General features: G+C 37.1%; 1 protein-coding gene across 1 annotated transcript in view; it reads left to right on the plus strand.

Annotated features, from left to right (window-relative positions):
- Positions 1-442: 442 nt before the first annotated feature.
- Positions 443-22303, plus strand: part of LOC140797972 (aspartic proteinase 36-like) — a 34606-nt gene continuing 12745 nt past the window's right edge. Inside the window, exons 1-8 of the mRNA XM_073151688.1 lie at positions 443-819; positions 906-1035; positions 1140-1387; positions 5508-5732; positions 12543-12705; positions 12782-12852; positions 17168-17258; positions 19141-19216. Of these exons, the coding sequence (XP_073007789.1) occupies positions 602-819; positions 906-1035; positions 1140-1387; positions 5508-5732; positions 12543-12705; positions 12782-12852; positions 17168-17258; positions 19141-19216 (1222 nt within the window). The 5' untranslated portion in view covers positions 443-601. The remainder of the gene's footprint in view (positions 820-905; positions 1036-1139; positions 1388-5507; positions 5733-12542; positions 12706-12781; positions 12853-17167; positions 17259-19140; positions 19217-22303) is intronic.

The raw sequence follows: 22303 nt of genomic DNA on the forward strand, positions 1-22303 counted from the left end.
ATATTTTTTGTGACTCTTTGGAATCAGTTAGTTACTGCCATCAATTTATTAGTAATATATTTAAAAATTCTAATAGATTCAACTAAGTTTGTCTTTGTTTTATTTTTATTGTCCCACATAAAATGTTTATCAAATCAGTATCTTATATAAAGAAAATAATACTGAACTTGTTAGTGTTTTTTTTTCTTAAATATATTAATAGGTTAAATGCTTTCCTGACAACTACAATAAATATATAGTTTTTTTTTATAATATATTACTAATAACTATATTGAGTGGTAAAGTTTTGAAGCGCTAGTTGGTCAAAAACTCACAACGGTGTTACTATTTTTCCAACCTATTTGACTGCTTTCTCTGCCATGATTGCGAGGAGTTTAAACGAGAAAGAATTGGGGTGAAAATATCAGCAACTAGCTTAAAAGTTAAATCCTGACACTGTGGAAACCATTCCCCCCCGTCTCCCACCGTTGTTGAGGGAGAGGAGGAAGCAGCAAAGAGAAGTAATACAAGAAGAAGAAGAAGAATTAAGACTCCCTCTGATTCCAATCCTTATACTTGGAGAAAGAATAACTCCACTATTCCCCGAATAGAACACTCTACCATGGCTCCTCGTCTTCTCCTCATCCTTCTCTTCTCCCTCCTCTCGAACTCTCTCCCCCGCCAGTCCTTCGCCGCGGGGGTGTTCAATGTCCGTCATCGGTTTGCCGGCCGGAATATCACCATCGTCGATCTCGCGTCGCACGATCGCCGCCGCCACGGTCGCGTCCTGGCGGCCGTCGATCTCCCCCTCGGCGGTCTCGGCCTCCCCACCGCTACGGGGTGAGATACTTAGCACGTAATTCGATTATTTGGTTCTTTTAATTGGATCAATTTGATTAGTTACGGCGTTTCGATTGAAAAATTAGGCTCTATTTTGCTCAAATTGGGATCGGGACCCCCTCGAAGAGCTACTACGTGCAGGTCGATACGGGAAGCGATATTCTTTGGGTGAATTGCATCTCCTGCTCTCGTTGCCCGACAAAAAGCGATCTTGGGGTATTCTTCCTTTTAGTTTCTTCTCTTAGTTCACATCAATTTTTATTACTTGTTGGGATTTGATGGTCGAAATGAGAATTTGGGATTTGGGTATTGGAGTGCAGGTAGAATTGACGCTGTATGACCCGAAAGCTTCTCAAAGTGGGAGCTTGGTATTTTGCGAGGAGAGCTTTTGCACATCAGCATATGGGGGAGCGATCCCGGAGTGCTCGCCGAATGTGCCGTGCCAGTACAGTGTGACGTACGGCGATGGTAGCTCGACTGTTGGGTATTTCGTCACGGATTATTTGCAATATGACCAAGTAACGGGTAATCATGAAACGAAACAAGTCAATGCAAGTCTTACATTTGGGTGAGTTGTGTCTTTATTAATTTTTTTTTTTGGAAAAACAGAAAAGATTGTATTTAGAAATAAGTAGATGAGATACAAGCTCGCATCCAAGAGATAAATATTTCATGAAAATTCATTTTGGACAGAGTTTTTAGAATAACATTCTACGAAATTCTATCGTACGCCCAAATCTATCTTAACCAGAATAAAAGAATGCATGGGATTTTTATTAGTAAAGATAGAATGAACCACTTCCTGGGCCAAGATAATATTATCATGAATATGCCTCCTAGTTAGAAAAGTAGATTGCTTAGTGTTACGGACCAGGTCTGGAACGATTTGTATGCAGGATGATTATGAAAATTTAGTAGAGGTAGCCTCGTGAGATAGGGTTCTAATGGCTCTGGTTTCACCTAAATCGGAGGTTGGGATGAAAAGATAAAAATAAAATAGTGGAGATAGGTCAAGGAGGGCAGACCGGTAATTTCTAACGTTGTGGCGGTCGTTGGAGGGTGGTGGACGGCCGTGTAATAGGGTGGTTGCTGAAAGTAGGAGGTGGCTAGGGTTTGGATGCTTGAAAGGGACTTACGGTTAAGATCTACTTCTATGAAGATAAAGACAATCCAACAGTTAATGTAAAAAGACAAGAACGAAAATAATAACTAGCTAAACTCAGATTTCTCTCAATGATTTAATTCCATTCCATCCTTATCAATACATGTCCACTCCTATTTATAGAAATAAAAATCTATAGCAGATCGGATCCACATACTGATTATCCGATTTATTTGAAATTCAAACAACAAAATAAAGCTAGCTAGCTAACTAACTAAATCAACATTCTTTATCTTTCACGGATTAATCCTTCTTTTTGTGATAGATAGATTCCAAATATGGAGAAGTACCAAAGTTGTAGATCTGGAGGTTGGCGATCTTATCCAACTGATTTGATATTATTCGAACGTCTGTAGAATATTTTACGAATAGTTTTTCAAAACTGCGCAGAGTTGGATTTAGCTAATAAATAAAATCCTAACCTTCTAACTAAACCAAATAAGCAAATAAGATAACTAGACTCAATCTATTGAGTCTAATCTTCCCTTGATGTGATCCGATCTGACCCGGTTTGTATCACTCAGACCTAATGATATTTTGCAGAATAATCTTAATTCGATTATCCAAGAGTTTTAGCCAAGATGCTATACACAATGTTAAGAGGGCAATCAACCGGTAGCCGATGACCTTGGTCGGGCAAGGACACTTAGGGATAAGGGTTAAAAGCGTTTGACCCTAACTAAAAGGAAGATACGAATTAGTTTGAAAAAATTGAAAAGCTTTGAACAAAACATATTGAATAATATCCCAATAATTTTTGAAGAAATCATTGGAGAAACCATTTTGACCAGGCGCCTTGCCTATCGGCATCAACTAAACAGTCGATTTGACCTCAGCAAGTGTAATAGCCCTGACAAGGTTATCATAGCAAACGGGGTTAAGCCAACGAAGGGAGGGCCAACTTTCGGACTAATAGTACTGGCTTAGATGGCCGAGAGGAGGAAAGGGGTCTTACTTGGGCCAACTATGGCAGCATAGAGGACTAAGAAGACTTTAGCAGAAGCCTCTTTCCAACCCAACACGATATTGCTCGCCGCTTCAGTGCCAACAACAAAGTAACCACTCTAGGTGGGACACAGTCTACGAAGGAATAGAGAGGATTTTCTACTTGTGAGATGAGATTCAATCAAAACAAACAAATAAGGGTTATGCATATAAAGGAGACGAAGAAAGAAGGAGAGGCCTTCACTTTTGGCTATCCCTCTATAGTTTCAAGATAAGATTCTCATCGGAAAACCATGTCTTTAGGGTTGGAGTCCTAGATCTTGCCATCGTCCCCCAAAAGAGGCTTGTGGCCTTTGAAGTGGCCACGCCATGCTTTAGGCTTGAGGAGAGCAGCAACCTTCACATTGGTAGCCTACGGGGTAATCGCCCTACACTGCTTTAGGGAGGCTCCCGAGATTGAGGGAACCATCTCTAGATCTTGTGGCCTGCTCCTCAGCAGAAGCGAAGGCTATGATAAGCTGACTCACAAAAACCTAAGGATCCAATCACATTAGGGAGATAGAGTTAGTGGAATAGGGCGTGGGCACGGATAGAGGATGACTTTTGGGATAGAGGAGGGTGGGAATGGAGTCACTAGGAGCGAAATGAACTAAGGGGTGGCACTCATTGATTGTGGGAGGCTCGGTACCAGAGGGCGGGTGGAAGGTTTGAGTAGGGGTAGGTAGGGGATAGGACAGATGAACTGACGAATCGGGGTTAGATGATATGGCAAGCATCCGAGGGGATAGGAGATGAGGTGCAAATTTGTTCATTTGAGGAAAAGCCCTTCGAGCATGCCACATGGGATGAAGTGAAGGGGACGTTTCCTTTAATATGAGTAGTGTCATTTGATTGGACTTGGTGGGAGATTCGCCGATTTTTTCAACATTAAGCGACAGAAGGCAAGGCATGGGTACCCTCGGGGTTGGGAAAAAGCCTAAGACTCTTGACATGTGGTAGCGCTACTTGGGAGGGAACGGTGCTCGTTGAGTGATGAGCGACATGTGTTAGTAGGTCCCAAGCTACTGAGTCTCGAATCCCTATCACAGCTCGAAGTGCTTAGATTGTGCTTGGTGGCAACCTGCCATGTGAACGACCCTCTTTGCCCTCTTTGCACCCGCTAGGCGTAGCAACAGACTCCTAGCCTCTAAGGGCCTGGCCTGCCACCCTATTCGACTTAGGATTACCAGTGGTGATGTCAGTGGTCCTATCAGTAGGTAAGCAACTGCCCTTGCCTTTGGGACCAGCTTGACCTCTGACCAATGAGCTACCCCTACCACTAGCAACCCCTTCGTGTCTCTAAAGAGCCAAGCTATTGCGCGGCACTTTATGCAAGTGGGGTTGTACCCTAATCCAAGGATAAAAAAATGTTAGCTTCACTATCAACTACCTCCTGAGGAGTCACTCGTGGCAGCTGTGCCGAGTTGGCCCTCCACCCGATGGGGGCAGCTCTGAGGGAAGCTACATTATTCTCAGCCAAGAACTAGAATAGAGCCCTATCTGATGCCCTATTCGACCGTATTTAAAACAAACAGTAGGAATATTTTCATAAGCAACAGGTTGAAAGAATTGATGACTTGCATGGCCTACCTCTTTTCCCTTGTTTGAAGGGGGAAGCCAAATCTACCTCGATACAGACCTGGGCAAACTTACCTCGTACTCTAGCTTGGGTGTAGGCGTCGACCTTCAGAGGTCTACCAAAGTCTGTTGCTATTTGCATGAGGATTTCTAGCGGCCAGTAATCAAGTGGAAGACCGATGAACTGGACCCATATCAGTGCTGTGGTAATCTCCTCTCGAAGCGATTGAAAGTCTAGTTGCCATGGTATTAAGTTTAGGACAAGGCCTCTAAAGATCCACGGCCTTCTGGTGAGCATTCGGACCATGTCATCTTTGTTAGAGAATTTGAACCTGAAGAAGCCTATTGTCATGTCTTTGACCTGCATAGTACCAATGGGAGCCCATCTCTTGTTGGACACTCTGGTTAGATAGAGAAGAGGAGGACGACCTAGAAATACCTATAAGGTTGAATAGCCACTCCTCATGACTAACGACCAATAGGTCTGGATCAATAGTAAACGAGCCAACTGAGGCTCCTTTCACTCTCTGCAACAAGCCTGAGGACAGAGATGCTTCCTTCAGTGATTGCAAAAGTCAATCGTTCTTGAAAGCTGTGCCCACGGGACGGGTCCCAAATTACTGGCGTCCATGTTCCAACTGCTCTTGGCCTCCGAGGTTGTCATTTGTGGACGAAGCATGACCGGTGTGGGATTGGGGAGTCTATGGGGAGGGGGAGGGTCTGGGGTTGGTTGCTCAGACAACAAAGTATTTTTGGCAGGAGGGGGAGCGGAGTAGAATCGCTCATCTCAAATTTTTCCCAATCGATCATTGTCTCTTTATGATGCCCGTAATTGGGATTCATAATTGGTATGCTTCTTTATCATTTCTTTCTACTGATTTTCTTTTTTTTCTTTTTTTTTGTTCAATTTAAGTGAATTTGAGCAGCATCTGTTTTCTTAGGCTTCCGTTTTGTTTTGGTACAGGTGTGGTGCGCAGCAAACTGGAGATTTGGGCTCTTCGAGTGAAGCCCTTGATGGAATTCTTGGTTTTGGTCAGTCAAATTCATCGATGATATCACAGTTAGCTTCATCTGGAAAGGTGAAGAAGGTGTTTGCTCATTGCTTAGATACCGTAAATGGCGGTGGAATTTTCGCCATAGGAAATGTGGTGCAGCCAAAAGTGAAGACAACACCATTAGTACCTAATCAGTATGTTCTGTTATCCGAATGAATCTGTTCAATAATGTCTCTCATTGTTTTATATTTCTTATGATGGTCATATGCTTCTTCATTTTTTCCACTACATATTGTTAATCTATGCAGTCTCTTTGCTCTTAAATGCATATTGCAAATTTTTTATCCCATACTGACCTTACTCAAAGACTATGTATTTAATTGACATAATTCAATTTTATAACATAATCTCACTTATAAGAAATATATCTAGGGTGAAAGAAAGTCTGCATGCATTGTGTGACATCCTTTACAGAAAAGATAGTTTGTTTGATGAGTGATAGTAATGTAGAGGGTTCATTCTATACTTTGAGGTCATATATTTTGCTTGAATTATTTTGACATTTGAGGGGATTACTTGATGTGACGGTAAGTCTTACTGTTGCTTCAAAGAGATCGTGGGTTCAAGTCTTGGTAATAGCCTCCTTAGACATATGATGAGGCTATGCATACGTCTCCTCAGACACTGCATAGGCAAGAGCCCTATGTACTTAGACACCCTTTCTAAGTCTTATGGAAGTTAGGCAGTCTACAAAACTTAACATGGTCTCCTCAAATTAGTCTACGAGTACTCTAGTTGACCGCTTGCTTGAGCTCGGGTTACATACATAGTTACATACACAGCTGAACTATTAGACCGCTAGACTTATAGAATTTAGTGGCTTCTAATATCTAAGTATGTGAAGCATGATACACACACACATACATTATATATATATATATATATATATATATATATATACACATATGTATGTATATATATATATATATGTATGTGTGTGTGTATATATATATATGTATGTGTGTGTATTGGGGTCGAGATCGGCCACGAAGAAAAATTATATATATTATTGGTTGTATTAATCTTATTGGTTACTTGTATCGGATCAGACTACTTTTTAATATTACAATTTTAAATATTATTTAAAATATATAATTTTTTTAAAAATTGAGAAAAATAATTGAAAAATAAGAAAATAAAGATCAGTCATATATAAAGCCAAAAATAAAATAACTTAAAACCTTGATGAATTCTGAGCTGAATTTGATAAATTTCTATACTTGTAAATTATTTCTGTAAAAGTGAGATGAAGAGATTCTATAACAATAAAAAAAATAATTAAAAGAGTGGGGGAGAAAGTAAAAAAGAAATGAGAAAAAAAATAAAGAAAAAAAATGATCGCTCGAATTCACTAGAATGTAGAGTAGCTGGTGGGGCCCACAAGGATTGGTCGCTAGATGAGCTCGATGAAGTGTGAAGGGTGGGAGGAGAGTATGTGTGAGATATATAGTGTAAAAATTAAAAACTTAAAAAGAAAACAGCTAGGGACATCGATTACTAATGTCTCGGAGGTTAGATCTATTTTAGATTCGATCTGAACTTTTAAAATTTTTCAGCCGAGTTTCAACAAATATGACCAAAACTAGCTGACCTCGGACCTAATGATATTAGGATCCGCCGAGTTTGGGAACTATGTTACTAGAGCCATGAGATTTTGAGCCTAATTGAGTTATAAGCTTGAGTTGACCTGGTGATAAACTGAGTTGAGGTCATGTAGTATTGACCCTGTTGGAATTGAGCTCAAGCTTGGTTTCTATAAATTTTAAGCTGAACCAAGCTCTGCTCGCATGAGCTAGACTCATTTACACCCTATTGTAGTATGAGTCCTTTCGAATAAGATACTTATTTTTAGTCGAAAAAGTTGGTTGCTTTATTCACATATTCTCCCGTTATCTCTTCTATTTGCTCTTCTTTATGTACTTTTTAAATAAATGTGTCTTCCTTTTCTTGATTTATCCTAATTTTGTTTCCATTTTCTCATGATGCAAATCGGTCAAATCCTACCAAATCATGGGGATATTGAGCTTGATTGATCGAGTCTATTTACTTTTTTATTAATTCATGATGTAAATCGTCAAGGCAAGTCTAGTTAAGTCATGTGAGTCATTAAGGCAAGTCTAAATAGGTTATGAAAGTCCTCAAAGAAAGTCTAGTTAGATCAATTAAGTTTTTAAGACAAGTTCAATTAAATCATATAAGCTTTTAAGGTAAATCCTAATTTGTATCGTGTAAGCATTTAGAGCTAATCCTAGTAGAACCCATTATAGTTGATCTCTATATATAGGAAATGTTGGGCTCCTTTGTTTAATAATCCAACTAGTGGGAAATTTTTTTAGTCTTGAGTTTATTTTAGGTATAAGAGTAAGATAATCTATAAGCAGAAGTACATTAATCTCTTACTGCTGTACTCCATCTTTTTCCTTCACCATCACCACCACCACCATCCCTCCTACAATCAAAACCATCATCTTCCATCCACTCCAGCAACCATCATTCAACTTAACTAAAGCCTAGACTCTCTTGTTGCGGTTCCACTATAATTGGTCCGTTACAATTTAGTATCAGAGCTCAAGCGCCCCTAGGCAATTTATAACAATATGGTATTAGAACTGTCATTATCCTCGGACAAGATGACAACCATATGCTAAATGGCGGCAAGATTGGTCGCAGAGACGTCCACAACTAGGGATCCTCCGATTGTAACTAATGCGGCAATAGAGACTAGCAACTTACCATTAATACTCCACCTTCGCCGACTACCCAGTCGGAGGTATTGTAGACCTTGTGGTTACTAAAGTAGCCATGGCAGAAATGGTGTTCTCTATTCGTGAACTCTATGACGAACGGACACCATGGGCACAAATAGATAGGCGCGGGGCAGAATCATGGCCAACGACGAATGCATCTCTAGGACTGAGCCACTTGTAGATAGGGTTTGGTTTGCAATAGAGCAGAGTAGACCCTAGCATGAACCACCTGGACCAAGACTAGGGTTTGGGCGACTCTCAACTAGAGATTGGCCCGAGCCACTTGTGGCTATGTGATACATTTAGTTAGGGTCTTTTCTTATTGTATTAGTTGATTATTTTCATTAGAATAAAATTCTTGTAGGTTGCGTTCGAACGCGAAAGGGGTTGCGTTCGAACGCCCTTGCGAACACCTGCATCAGGTTCGCAAAAACAGACAACGCAAAGTGTGCGTTCGAATGCCTGCATCGCGTTTGCACATATAGAGAACGCCTTTTGTGCGTTCGAACGCGATTAGGCGTGTTCGAACGCGATCGGCGGGATTCCACTAGGATTAGGGTTAGTTATTGTTATTAGAGCTTGTTGGCTAGCCTCTATAAAGGTGTGGATGGCAGCCAAATTCATTATGCTATTAAAATATTAGTTTCTTGCCTCTCTATCATCTCTCTAATCTAATTTTCCTCCTCCCTCTTCACCAACCTACCACCTCTACCGTTGGCAAGGTCTCTCCTCACTTCTAATCTCCCTCGTCTGTAGAGTCCTCCTTCTTTGGGATCTCGACCACTTCTTTCCCTTCGTCTATATCCCTTAAATAACATCACCTATCCACCCTCATCTCCATTATCAATTTATTGTCCATAACCCTAACTTCCACTCCACCCGTCACCACCACCCTTATCCGCAATATATCGTATTTTTGTCCCAGTTGCAGTTCGAATATGCGAAGGATGTAAATACGAAAAACATAGATCAGGGAGTTACGGATCGATTCCACTTGATTTCATAATTTTCTGACTACGGGAGACTATTTGGTGAATATTTTTCCTCGGTTGCGCGGGCTGCTTCTTGCAATAAATCCATATCTTAAAGGAATTGTTCCGTAGCCCTATCACTATGGCAGGCAATGGTCTGAATCAATGGGTTGTGGAGCCGATGGCACATTGGTCCCCCCTCCACATGGTAGAAGGGACCCATATTGAGAACAAGGATATGCAATTCACTAGAATGGCTCTATCGAGCGGATCAGTTCTTAACCTACCAGGGGACCCCAAACCACGAGAAGGTCCTAATAGCTTCGTTCCACTTGGAAGATGTCGCGATTAGATGGTTCCAGACAGAAGCGTGGTGGATTGATGTGAACCAAGCTAGGTCCGATCAAATCATGGAGAAATTGGGCTCGATAGATCGAGTCTATTTATTTTTTAATTAATTTATGATGTAAGCTAAGACAAGTCTAATTAAGTTATATGAGCCATTAAGATAAGTCCAAATAAGTCATAAAAGCTCTCAAGATAAGTCTAATTAAGTTAAGCAAGCCTTTAAGGCAAGTTCAATTAAGTTATATAAACTTTTAAAACAAATTCTAATTCGTGTCGTGTAAAGCCTTTAGATCTAGTCCTAGTAGGACTCATTGTACCTGACCTCTATATATAGGAGCGGTTGGGCTTCTTTGTTTAATAATCCAAGCATTGAGAAATTACATTAATCTTGATTTTATCTTAGGAGTAGGAGTAAGATAATCTAGGAGTAAAAGTACATTAATCTCTTTCGACCGGACTCCATCTCTTTTGACCATCACTACCACCATCATCCCTCCACCACTTTTCATCCACTCCATCAACTATCATTCACCCTAATCAAAGCCTAAACTCCCTTGTTGTGAATCGACTATAATTGGTCCATAACATCTTGTTCCTTAAAATCTTATTGCTCAATTTACCCAAGGTTCTAAAAATTGATATCAAAATCGAAATCAGAATCAAAATCAACTGCTAGAAAAAAAACGACATGTATCAACTGTATTTGGTCATATTGGCCATCTATATTAGATCGGATATTTTTTCATTATGTAAAATTTTGAATATAATTTGAAAATCCAGAATTTTTTTTAAAAATTTAGAAAAAATAATAGAAAAATAAATAAAAATAAAATTAGCTGCATATAAGACCTTAAATTAAAGAAAAAACTCACTAAAAATTATAGTGAATTTCGAACTAAATTTGGTTATTTTTGTGCTCGTAAATTACTACTGTAAAAGTAAGATGAAAAGGGAAAGATATCTCTCTTCACTGTTACAACAATAAATGAAAAGGGAGTTAAAGAATGGGCGATAAAAGCAGAAGAAATGAGAAAAAAACCGTTCACCTTATTTCACTGGAGTATAGAGTAGTCGGTGGGGCTCATCAGATTGACTGTTGGATGAACTCAGTGATGTGTGAGAGGTGAAAGGGAAATGTGTGTGAGAGATAGAGGATAAAAATTAAAAACTTGAAAAAAGGCAGCTGAGGACATCAATTATAAATGTCTCTTAGGTCAAATCCATTTTAGATTTGACTTGCATCTTTTAAAAAATTAGTTTCGGTCAATCCAACTGATATGGTTGATCTTAGACCGATACCAGTCACTATGGGTTGGGATCCAACTAGAGAGGAGATATTAGGGTTTTGGGTTGATAAATTGCATTTGTATAATAATGAAATAGGTTGTTCTCCACATAAATATTGATGCTAACTCGACTTGGACTCAAATTAAGACTTTATTGCAATAAGTAACTGGCTAAGCTGAGTAGATAACCAACTAGGACTCTATTAAAATAGCAGGTGACTTATTCAACTGGGACTCTATCTAATTAAGCAAACAAATCAATTAGATAAAGTTGGCTCGACCTATCAAGCCCAATGTCCTCAGAGGTGATCCAATCAAGTCTAAATCACATCATTATCATAATCCCTATGTTAGTATTTCTATGTTAGAATTATGGTGAACCAATTAGCTGTCTAGTCCACACTGGAATTTTCCAATTAGTATTCAAGAGTAAGCTCCAAATTGTGTATATAAAATTCTAGAGTTGTATGACTTTCTCATGAAATATCCAATTTTAGTAGTTCAGGTGCAAAAAACACAAGCTGCTAGGATTTGAAAGACATGTAGTTAATAATCATCAAAATCAGAAAGTAACATGATTCGATATTGTTTATCACTTCAAATTGCTCGATCAAGTCGCTTTTAACTATACATGGATACTTTTGAGCTGAAATAAAACTTTAAACTGTAAGGAACCAGGCGATGCTGAATTTCTTTAGTTTGAAGTTTGAACATAGTGGAGAATAGACCATGGGAATTAGGTAGATGTTGTGACATCTTTTAGAGAACCTGTGATTGTAGGACATGATTCAATGAATAGCTGAACAAGATCCTTTTTCCTTTTCCATGTTATTTGTAACAGTTAGTTAATAGTTTGTTTGCAGAAGAAATAAAAGTTTCAGTCAGTCGAGGAGCAAGTCTCGGGATAGGATGTTTGAATGCCCTCAAGGCCATTTGAATGCCCCCAAGGCCGTTCGAACACATTTACCCGAGAGCCAAAAGATTAATTAAGCATTTGAACGCCCTTAAGGCCATTTGAACACCTTTAAGGCCGTTTGAACGCATTTTCGCGAGAGCTAGAAAATAAATTGACATTTGAATGCTCTCAAGGCCGTTCGAATGCCCGACGGTAAGGAACTCTAGTTTAGATATTTTACTTAAGTGTTTTTGTTTATGTTAGGCAATATGATTCGAGCCTGTTCGATTCTATTGTCAAGTCTAGTCGAGTTAGGGAGCCACCTATAAATAGATTTGGTGTGCACCTAGATAGTCATCTTGAATTATTGAAGTTAATTTGCAAGATCGTCTCCTTCCTTCTTGTTCGACTACCTCCAAGCTTTGGATTCCTAGCCACCATCTAGGATATTCATTGCTTCCTGTGAGCATCTTGTGCATCCTAGACTCCACATTTTTAGGAGCCTTGTGGACTAGGACTACCTTACTTTGTTCTAAATATTCGTGTGTAATACATTATTTTTGAGTGTTATTTAAGTACTTTAGGATGTAAATGTTCTATTTTTTAAGTGTTTTTTTATAAAGTAAACAATACCCTAATTTTCCTTACATATTGGATTTTGAATGTGTTTTAAATGATAAATCTTTCACTACCTCAGGCTACATTACAATGTCAATCTAAAGGCAATTGAGGTTGGTGGTACCTTTTTGAAGCTTCCAACTGATCTTTTTGTAACTGGGGGTAATAGGGGAACAATTGTTGACAGCGGTACAACCCTCTCTTATCTTCCAGATGCAGCATATAAGTCGTTGATGAATGCGGTATAACACCTTCTCTTTTAATTGCCAATTTCAATTATTATTATATGTTTAATCTTACTCGCTTCAATTTTTTTAGGTACTTTCCAACCATCAAGATTTGAGCTCCCGTATCATTCAGGGTTTCCAATGCTTCAGTTATACAGGAAGGTATATAGCATTGATTTACAATCTTCACACTTTCCTGATGTATTTTAATTGGGAGATTTAGGGAGTAATTCTTATTCTTATCTTGTCTAAAGTAAGCATCACTTCTGCTTCCATTAATAGAATATCAAAAAAAAAAGAGAACTCTATTTTTTTTTTAATTGATATGAAGCTATGCTGTCAAACTAATTCTTGCTTATAATTTCTGATAAAGTATGGGCCTCATGCAAAACATTTTTATGTAGTTCTATCATATGTATGTCATAGTATTGTTTTTTATATATATATACTAGAGTTCATAACTTGTGGGGTTGTTCTTATTTAGCTCTTTTTCTCATTTGTTCTTTAGAGGTGAAGAAATTATCTAAGTAGGATATCCTAATCTTTGTCCTTTCTCTAGCCTTTTTCCATGTTTAAAGTAAGTTTTGGAGGGTGGCTCATCAATTTTAGCCCCATATGACAACCTGTAGTGTGAATACTGCCAGTTGGCCTCAATGGATTCCTGGAAATTATTTCTTGTTTGAATTACTGTTGAGCAGGAATGCATCACCATATTTAAGATGATTGGTGTCAAAATTGATAGTCAAAAAATATGTTGATTCCTTTGAAGAGTTATCTGGTTTCCAACAAGATCCTTGACACTCAGAAGGTTCTAGTACCAAGAGTCTAGCACAGTGTTTGGTCTGTCTACATAATAAAAACCATAAAACCTGGTCTCTCTATTTAGAAGTGTGAAAGTACTGTTCTAGAGGACTGCTTCGTTGCTCAAAATGTCAACAAAGGTAGTGCTAGTTGAAAAATCTGATGTAAATCTAGTATGAATGCAATGTTTTGGAGAACAATCAACCCAAACAAGTAACTAAAATAAAATATAGTAAGCAATAACTGACAATAAGTTAATCGATTAAAAAGATCACTACTAGATGAAAGGAGAGAAAACAACTCAGATAAGACAATAACTTCTTCAACTCTCAAATAGATATGTTGACAGTAGAAAGGCCTAAAATATGGTGTAAGGAAAGACTTTAAAGTTTAGTTTACTAATAAATGAAATAGTAGTGCTTTTACTTTGAAACCAAGTCTTTCTTTTCACGTCCAGGCACTAAAGATTCTTTTTCACTACTGGACAACAATAGTAACCAATGAAAAGTAGAGATTGAAGAACGAGAGAGGTTTAAAGAGGAAGTAGAAGAGATTAGAGAAGAATCTTAAGATAGAGTAGGAGAGAAGAAGAAGACCGCAGGAGAGAAAATGAGAGATTTCAAATAATTCTATTTCCATCGTTCCTTATTTCTCATGCAATAACTCTTAAAATAGGTTAACAATTTTAATTCAAGCTGATTCTAATAGAAACTTATTTCCTAATATGACTCTAATTGATTATTTTACCTAAATTGACTAATCCAATTTAGGTAATAAATCAATGTGGATATTCCCCACATATAAGCTTACCATAACTATCAATTGAGATTCTAATAGGAATTCATTTCCTAATAGGATCCTAATTGATTAGGTCTTACCTAATTTGACTAACCTAATTTAGGTAATAACTTAATGCGGACATCCCCCGTATATAGGCATACCATATCTATTAATTGACTAATTCAATTGATTATTTGAATTAAAAATCAACTCAACAAATTAAATGTGAAAATAAATTGAGCCTAATTAGATCAATTAGACCCAAAATTGGATTCGAGCAACTTTATTTTGGTCAAATTGAAGATGATTCCCACATCAAAATTGCTCTTGGCAATTTACAAAACTGGTCCATCTCATTGACTAAATCTTGTGATGATCACCATCAATATGGAAGAGCTCAAGCTATTGGAGGGTAAAAGGGGAATTGACATGATGGAAGCACCAAGAAGGGAAATGGCTTGACATATTTTGTGGGCTGCAAGGATATTCCATTTGAATCAGGCCACAGTATCAATCGTTTCGTTATCGGGCTATTCTTAATTACATAATTCTAAAGAAATGATATAAAATGTTAGAAAAATCCTAAAAGAACAGAAAAATGATGGAAAAATAAGACAATTTGAATTACTCACTTAAAGTAGCGAGTTTGTGGAGAAAGTAAGTTGGTGGTCATCAATATTGCTAGCAGTAGGAAGTTGTAATATGGATGTCCTAAGGCGAAAAAATGGAGAGGAGAGCAGAGGAGAGGAGAATAAGTGAGACAAAGGATTAATATCATTGGGAAGCACCTCGACAGAGATTCAAACTCGTTGAATTCTGCCGTTCATACACAGAGAGAGACGAAATTGGAGAAGAGAATAATCTTGTCCAGGATAGGATTTTGGGTTGGTTCCAATATATTTGACCTGGATATGACCCAAACTGAAAAGGAAAAAGATGTATTTTAGTGGTTTCATCGGATTCGCAAGCTGTATCGGCCGACGTGTGGCTGCTGTGGCCTTAGCGCACTACCACAGAAACTATCAAGATTCCTAGTTTTGCCGGTGGTTTCAGATCAGTGGTGGCCCATACCAATACATATCGGTCAATACTTCAAACCATGGCAGGATGTCAACTGGGTGTCAGATGTTGTAAGGTTATGCTAATGGAGGAGAATACATGTTTCTTAAGTAATTGAGTTAGATAAATTTCTAATTAGATATTTCTCAAAAAGAAGATTTGTCTCGTCCAATCAAAACTTTTAAACATTTTGTCGTGGCCTGGACTTAAAAGAGGGACTTCACTCCCTCTAAAGTGACTGATACAAGCATAGTTTCTGACTGAGTATTCTGGGCACACATAAATTTTTAAAACTATTGCAACTTAACAAATAAATACAAATTTCAATTAATAATGAATAATTCTTTTACGATGAAAAATAAATGGGCATTGACTCATATTTAACTCTAGAAAGGAAAAATTAAGGGAACTTTAATTTGACCTAAATTCCTTATCCCATCCAACATTCATAATGATTTCTGAGCATATGACTATAGCAAAAAAAAAAAAAAAAAAAAAAAAAAAACTATTTAAAGAAATACGAATATCAACTTGTTTAACCTTGGTAGAGAGTAATATCTATATTTTGCTAAAATAATATTGTATGCCATTATTTGAGGGGAAAAACTCAATTCTCACTATTCATATAAATGATGATACATTTAATGTATTGTACTTGTCATACTCATATCAGTAAAATCAGTTAGAGATCTCAACCTAACCTTGATATCAAATGAAACTTAACTAATGGCCTAAGCTTACTTTTTTGTTTTGTTATCTAATTGCTTAAAACTTTTAGGTTAACTAGTTATCTAACTAGGTACCAAAACCACCTTTTCTAGGGGTCATGGGTTGAAAACTCATATAGCTCTATTTAATATCTATTTTGTATTATCTATTATGGTACAATATAGGGTGGCCATGCATTCTCATAACTATCATTTGTCCATGAGCGGGATACACATTCTGCATGTGAGATAATGTGTTAAAGAAATGATATATATTGATGGCCGTTACCTGATAGCTTAACTAATTACCTATCATTGAGCATGCCTATAAAGTCTACTTATAAAACTTTATAGTTATCTTGATAATTTTCTTTTTCTTTCCCTAAATTTTAACTTAAACTTTGGACTTGTGAAACATTAGATTTACACTTGGTATCTTGCTTGTTCCATCTATTGCTGTGTGTGAATTATACAATGCAACTTTGGCTTTTATTGCTAAGTATCATAGTGATATATATTTGGTAGTACTCCCACGTGCACAAGACATGATTACCCTTTCTTATGTTAGCATAAGGTCAAGCCTTGGATCTTTTGGACATAGACACCTTGACCAAGCTGAGGTCTTTTAGAGAAAATACTCATTCACAATAGACCAGTTTTTGACTGCTGAGAACAATCCTGTGAGCTTGAACATCAGGCATATACACAGCTGTTCTTTATGCTGATTTCTATTAATTTATGGTATTTGCATGTTTGTCCCGCTTCACAGACTTTGGTAGTTTAACTTGTATCTTATTGATGTCTAGACTTATAATCCCTTGCACAACCAACATTGTAGTCAGATAGATTGAGGACCTTTTATGCAAGAAGAATAGAGCATGAGCAGGTGAATTCTGGGATTTAGTATCCTTAGCTTCTTTCTTACCAGTGTTGCGTACAACCATGTGTTCTGATATAGTTAATAAGGCTAATAGATAATAGAGATTTCTGCTGTGAAAGTATTGGAATTAAAGATTACATTTGATCAAGAAATTGTACAACCTTTCATGTGGTAATGCTGTTTATATTAAACTAAGGTCAAATTTAGAATTTGTTTCTTACTATTGTTTTTTCTGCACATTTCATTGCAGTGTAGATGATGGTTTTCCAGAAGTCATCTTTCATTTTGAGAACTCACTTTCATTGAACGTATATCCACATGATTATCTTTTCCAGAATGAGGTAATTAAAGTCTTCCACATATAGATTTACTTGTCCTAGCACTAGGGTGTATTGGTGGAGACTGGTTAGGCCAAAACTTGCATGGTACATGCTGACACAGTTTCTGTGACAATACACCTTGGCACCCAAGTATTGCATGGACAGATGTTGCTGGACAGGCCTGCTACAGGGCTGGACAGGCCTGCTACAGGGCTGCAGCAGGAGGCAGCAGGTGGCTGCAGCAACCTGTAGCTGCTCTTGCTACAGCAAGCAGCTGCAACAGGTCTACAACAAAGGAGAGAGAGAGAGAGAGAGAGAGAGGAAATTTGATTTTTAGGTTTTATATATAAGTAATTATTATTTTCTTATAATTTTTTCTAAATTTTAGAAATTTCTCAATATTTTTAAATAATATTTAGAATTTTATTTAATTAAAATAGTCCGATCTGATACAGACGGCCTATACGACCAATATGGCCGGCCGATACGTATCTTTTTTCTGGACAGTGGATCTCAATCCCGGTACTAATATTTGGAACCTTGTTGTGAGTACATTCTTATTTCTGATTTTTGATAGAATGACATTAATCTTAATTTCTTATGACCTAAATTCATCTCTTGTTTTTCTTATGAAGTTTTTACTAGCTAAGTTTATTTATTCATGTAGCATATATCTCCTTGAACTTAAGTATCCGCTGTATATCTCCCAATAAGAACATGGTACTTGCTAAGATGGATCTTAAGGAAATTATGTTTCACATTCTCTTTTAGAATACAGTAATGTTAGACATTATCCCGAATCATGTATTCTGTATAAAGAGCTATATTAGTTTTGCCATAAGTTCCAATCCTTTAAACACATTTTCCTTTTAACTGACTTGTTTTTTCGAATTCTTGATTTAGATTTAAATTTCTGGTGGTCATCTCTTTGAGATCTTACATGACAAGAGAGTAATTTACCGCTAAATAATGTAGGCCTACGGGTTTTCATCTTTATATTCATGCTAAATAGCATCCTATCATTATTATCAGAGATGCGGCACTAAAAGTCTAAGTTAACTGCTTTCTTTTTCAAGGATATGTAAACAAACACCTTGCAACTTATAGGTTTTGATTTATTTTAAGCCATGGATTCCAGTTTTGGCTGGGTTATCGGCTGATACAAGAGTCATTTATGGCTGATCCCAACCCAAAACGAGCTGGGAGGGTCAGACACCCCAGTTCTTTCCCTCCTCTCTCTCTCTCTCTTTCTCTTTTCCTGCTGCTGCACTAGCAGATTTCTGCTGCGGCAACTGCAGCAGCAGATTTCTGCTACAGCAGGAAGAGAAAGAGGGAGGAAGAGAGAGAGGGTGAGGTATTATTTTTTAAGATTTTAGGCTTCATATTTAATCTTTATTTTCTTATTTTCTTGTCATTTTTTCTAAATTTTTAAAAGAATTTCTGCATTTTTAAATAATATTTAAAATTTTACGTAATTAAGAAATAGTTTGATCCGATATGAGTGGCTTATACAGTCGATACGTATCGTTTTTTTGACGGCCGATCGTGATCCTGAAACTGATTTTTGGAACCTTGTTTTAAACTCTATTAATTATAATATCCTAATTCACTAGCTTTTCTTTACACCTTCTGTATTTTTGAATCATGTGCTTTTAGAAACTAGTTTTTCTTCCAAAATATAGTCATCTGAGATTGAATTTATGCTAATCTTAATCTTTGCAATATGTAATGGAAAGAAGGAAATTACGGCTTTTTCTAGATGTAATTTCATAATCCATTCTTAATATGTTTGTGATATTTGAGAGAGTTCACTGGATCTTACTTCAAACACTCATTCTTTTATCTTCTATTTGTCATATTTGTGAGCTGTGTGAGATATATCAATGTTTGCTATCTTTACTAGGGTAATGTGTACTGTGTTGGCTTTCAAAATGGAGGAATTCAATCTAAGGATGGGAAAGATGTTGTTCTTTTGGGAGGTATGCAACTTATGAAGTCTTCTGTACTCTGAACTCTCTTCATGTCTGAATTATTTAGTGTAATATAATTATCTGGATACAAGTATATAGTCTTTAGTTGTCACCTTTTTTTCAGTCAATAGTCGAATTTCTGTTGTTTAAATCTAACTTCAGCCACAAATCAAACTCCCATCAAGGATGACGTGATGAGAGAAGTGGAGAACCAATTGAGGTTACATAAAGCTACTAGCCAAAACAAGCTTGTTTAGTAGCTTGCTCAAAACATTCGACAGTGATGAGGAGTTCACAAGTTGAACTTTTTGAGGAGAAGGATTTATTGTTCTAGACTGCAACATAATACTGGTCTTATGCTCTGATGAATCTATTAGATGAAAGAAAAATCAAAAGAGAAGATATGTGAAGCAATTGGGAAAAAGAAAAGATGGAGAGGAGATGCGGAGATGCAGAATTGTCACAGATCATGTACCTCTTCTGAGGCTTACTAGGGTTATTGATTCACTACACTACCGAAGATACTGACCAATAATTAGAAATTTTATTACAAAAGGATGTTATCGTATGCCATATGCCCCATGACATAGAGGTTGATAAAATCTGATCTAATAATTTGGTTGTCACTGTATAGCTTGACAGATTAAAATTGATGCCTTCGATATGATATATTTACTCTTATTGTCCAACTATGCCTAAACTGCATATCTTAGCTCTGCTCATTTGTAGGCTGGCTGACTGTTTAGTTGTTTTACTTGTCTTATTTCTACCCAGTTTTAATTCTGATAAACATGATCATTCAAGACGGTAAATTATTTAGTTGTCTCGCTAGTTCTTTAGTTGGCTTGTGTGACTAAAAGTAGTTCTTAGTTCTTACTCTCATAGAAGGATGATTGGATGTTATCAGAGATTCTCATGCTAAAGATGACCCATAAAAGGATAATACAAGAGTTCAAGTAGCTAATGCTAGTTATCATATACACATATATATCTTATTATCATTTCCATCTTTAATACTTGACTAAAATATGGTTTAATACTTTGATCTTAGCCCTTCCTGTTTGCTTCATGAATATTTTTCTCCTATCCTAGATTAAGGAACAGTGGAACAGTACTCTAGATTAAAAACCAAACATCAAATTATCCATTCTTTATATTAGAAGCACTGTTAATCCAAATTAAGTTTTATACTACATACAAGCTCAATTATAATTTTATTCTTGATTTGATTTAAGTTATTTCAAAAATTCTCCACTCCTACCACACCTATTTTATTCTACAAACGAAAAGTACCTGCTCAATTTTCTCATATATTTCATTTCTCTTAACTATCTGCTAATCTCCTTTTTTACTCAAATATTGTCACGACCCGAAATAGGAATCATGACCGGCCATGCATCTCAATATGCTTGAGATATATGAAGCTTTATTAATACTTTCTACGAGTACGATGGCAAATAAATAAATAAAATAAAAAATTGCTTTATTAAATTTCATACTAATTTCAATGAACATAAAATAATATTATTATTTTTGAGTCTAACAAAATAAATAAATCTTCTAATCTAAAACATAAAATCCAAAAGAGCGAAAAAGTAAATAGGTGAATCCTAAGTGGAGGTGGAGTACGGGTACATCTCGCTTAGTCGCTCCGCTGACTATTACCTGAGATAGATAAATAAATAAAAAAAAAAAGAATCCATGAGCCAACAACTATATCTCATTGAGTGGAATCCACTCGAAAACCAAATAAATTTTAAATCATATTAATGCCGAATAAAATTAAACTAAAAGCAACAATATTCATAACAATATGCAATAGGCATGCTCTTTAAATGATAACAATGATAATAATAGAGAGAGTCACAACTTGTAACCTTGCACGGTTTCAACATATTAACATCTTTTCAATATTTATATTGTCATATGTCTCACTGGGTTTAAACCCTGTGGATCCACATCAACTAGAAGTCACTTCGAGATGACGCTTGGAAATTTTTTTCATAGCTGATCCGGTTAAGGTCATCAGATGGTATCACTATATGATCAATACACTCTGTCTTTTTCACTAACCGTTGAGAGAAGTTAGAATCACCTAGGAAATTTTTCATTCATCCTAGGACTATTCCCTAACCCCGCCAGAGTCACCTAAGAAAGTCACCGCAGTGATCGATTTAGGACTTTTCCCTGAACTTTCAGATAGACTGGAGTCACCACGGAAAATCGCAAGCGATTTATACCGAGACTTTTATCTAAGACGTACCAATACTAGTCTCATTTTTCTTTTCACTAAATTTAATATTTGCACAAAGTATGGTAATGTACTTGAGTATAATGATTAAATGCACACAGAACATAGAACAATTAAATTTTTGTACATAAGGGTGAAATAAATAATTTGCACACAGAATTTACATGGTCTGACAAAGGTACGAAATATAATAAAATAAATATGTGAGTGAACCCACTCGCCTGAGTCTAGGCAAGACAATCGAAATATCAAATCTTTAGCTCACGTACTAAAAATCACCACCTTAAATAATAAATAATAATAAAATTTTTAATTTGGATAATATCAATATTTTTAAAATTTAAAAACTAAAGAACTAAAATGGGTTTAATTTACCCATTGGATTGGGCTGGGCTACTGCTGGCCCAGCCCATTTCAAAAAAAGAAGCTGGCCCAGCCAAAATAATGGATTGAGCTACGGGCCAACCCGCAACCCATCCAAAATTAACTGGTTCGGGTCGGGTCTGTGGATCTGAAATCGAAACCCGACCCGAACCCGAACTTAATGAAAAAGGGGTTGGCTCGGGTTAAACCCGAGCCCAACCAACCCCTTCTCTCCTTTCTCGCGACCGACGCGAGAAGAGAAGAACTGAGGGAGAGGGTGATTGCCGGCGACCCCCGCCGGCGGCAGTTCACGACCACCCTCAATCTCTCCTCTTCCTCTCTCTTTCACTCTCTCTCTCTCTTCGTCGTCCTCATGAAGTGGAGGAGAACTCACCACCGATGGCCGACGCCGAGGCAGACGTCGATTGGAGTCACGAGGGCTCCCTAGAAGACATCACCGACATCGGGCTTGGAGCACGAAG

The sequence above is a fragment of the Typha latifolia genome, chromosome 11, assembly GCF_019914945.1.
Source record: "Typha latifolia isolate L0001 chromosome 11, TyphaL0001v2, whole genome shotgun sequence".
NCBI lineage: Eukaryota > Viridiplantae > Streptophyta > Magnoliopsida > Poales > Typhaceae > Typha > Typha latifolia.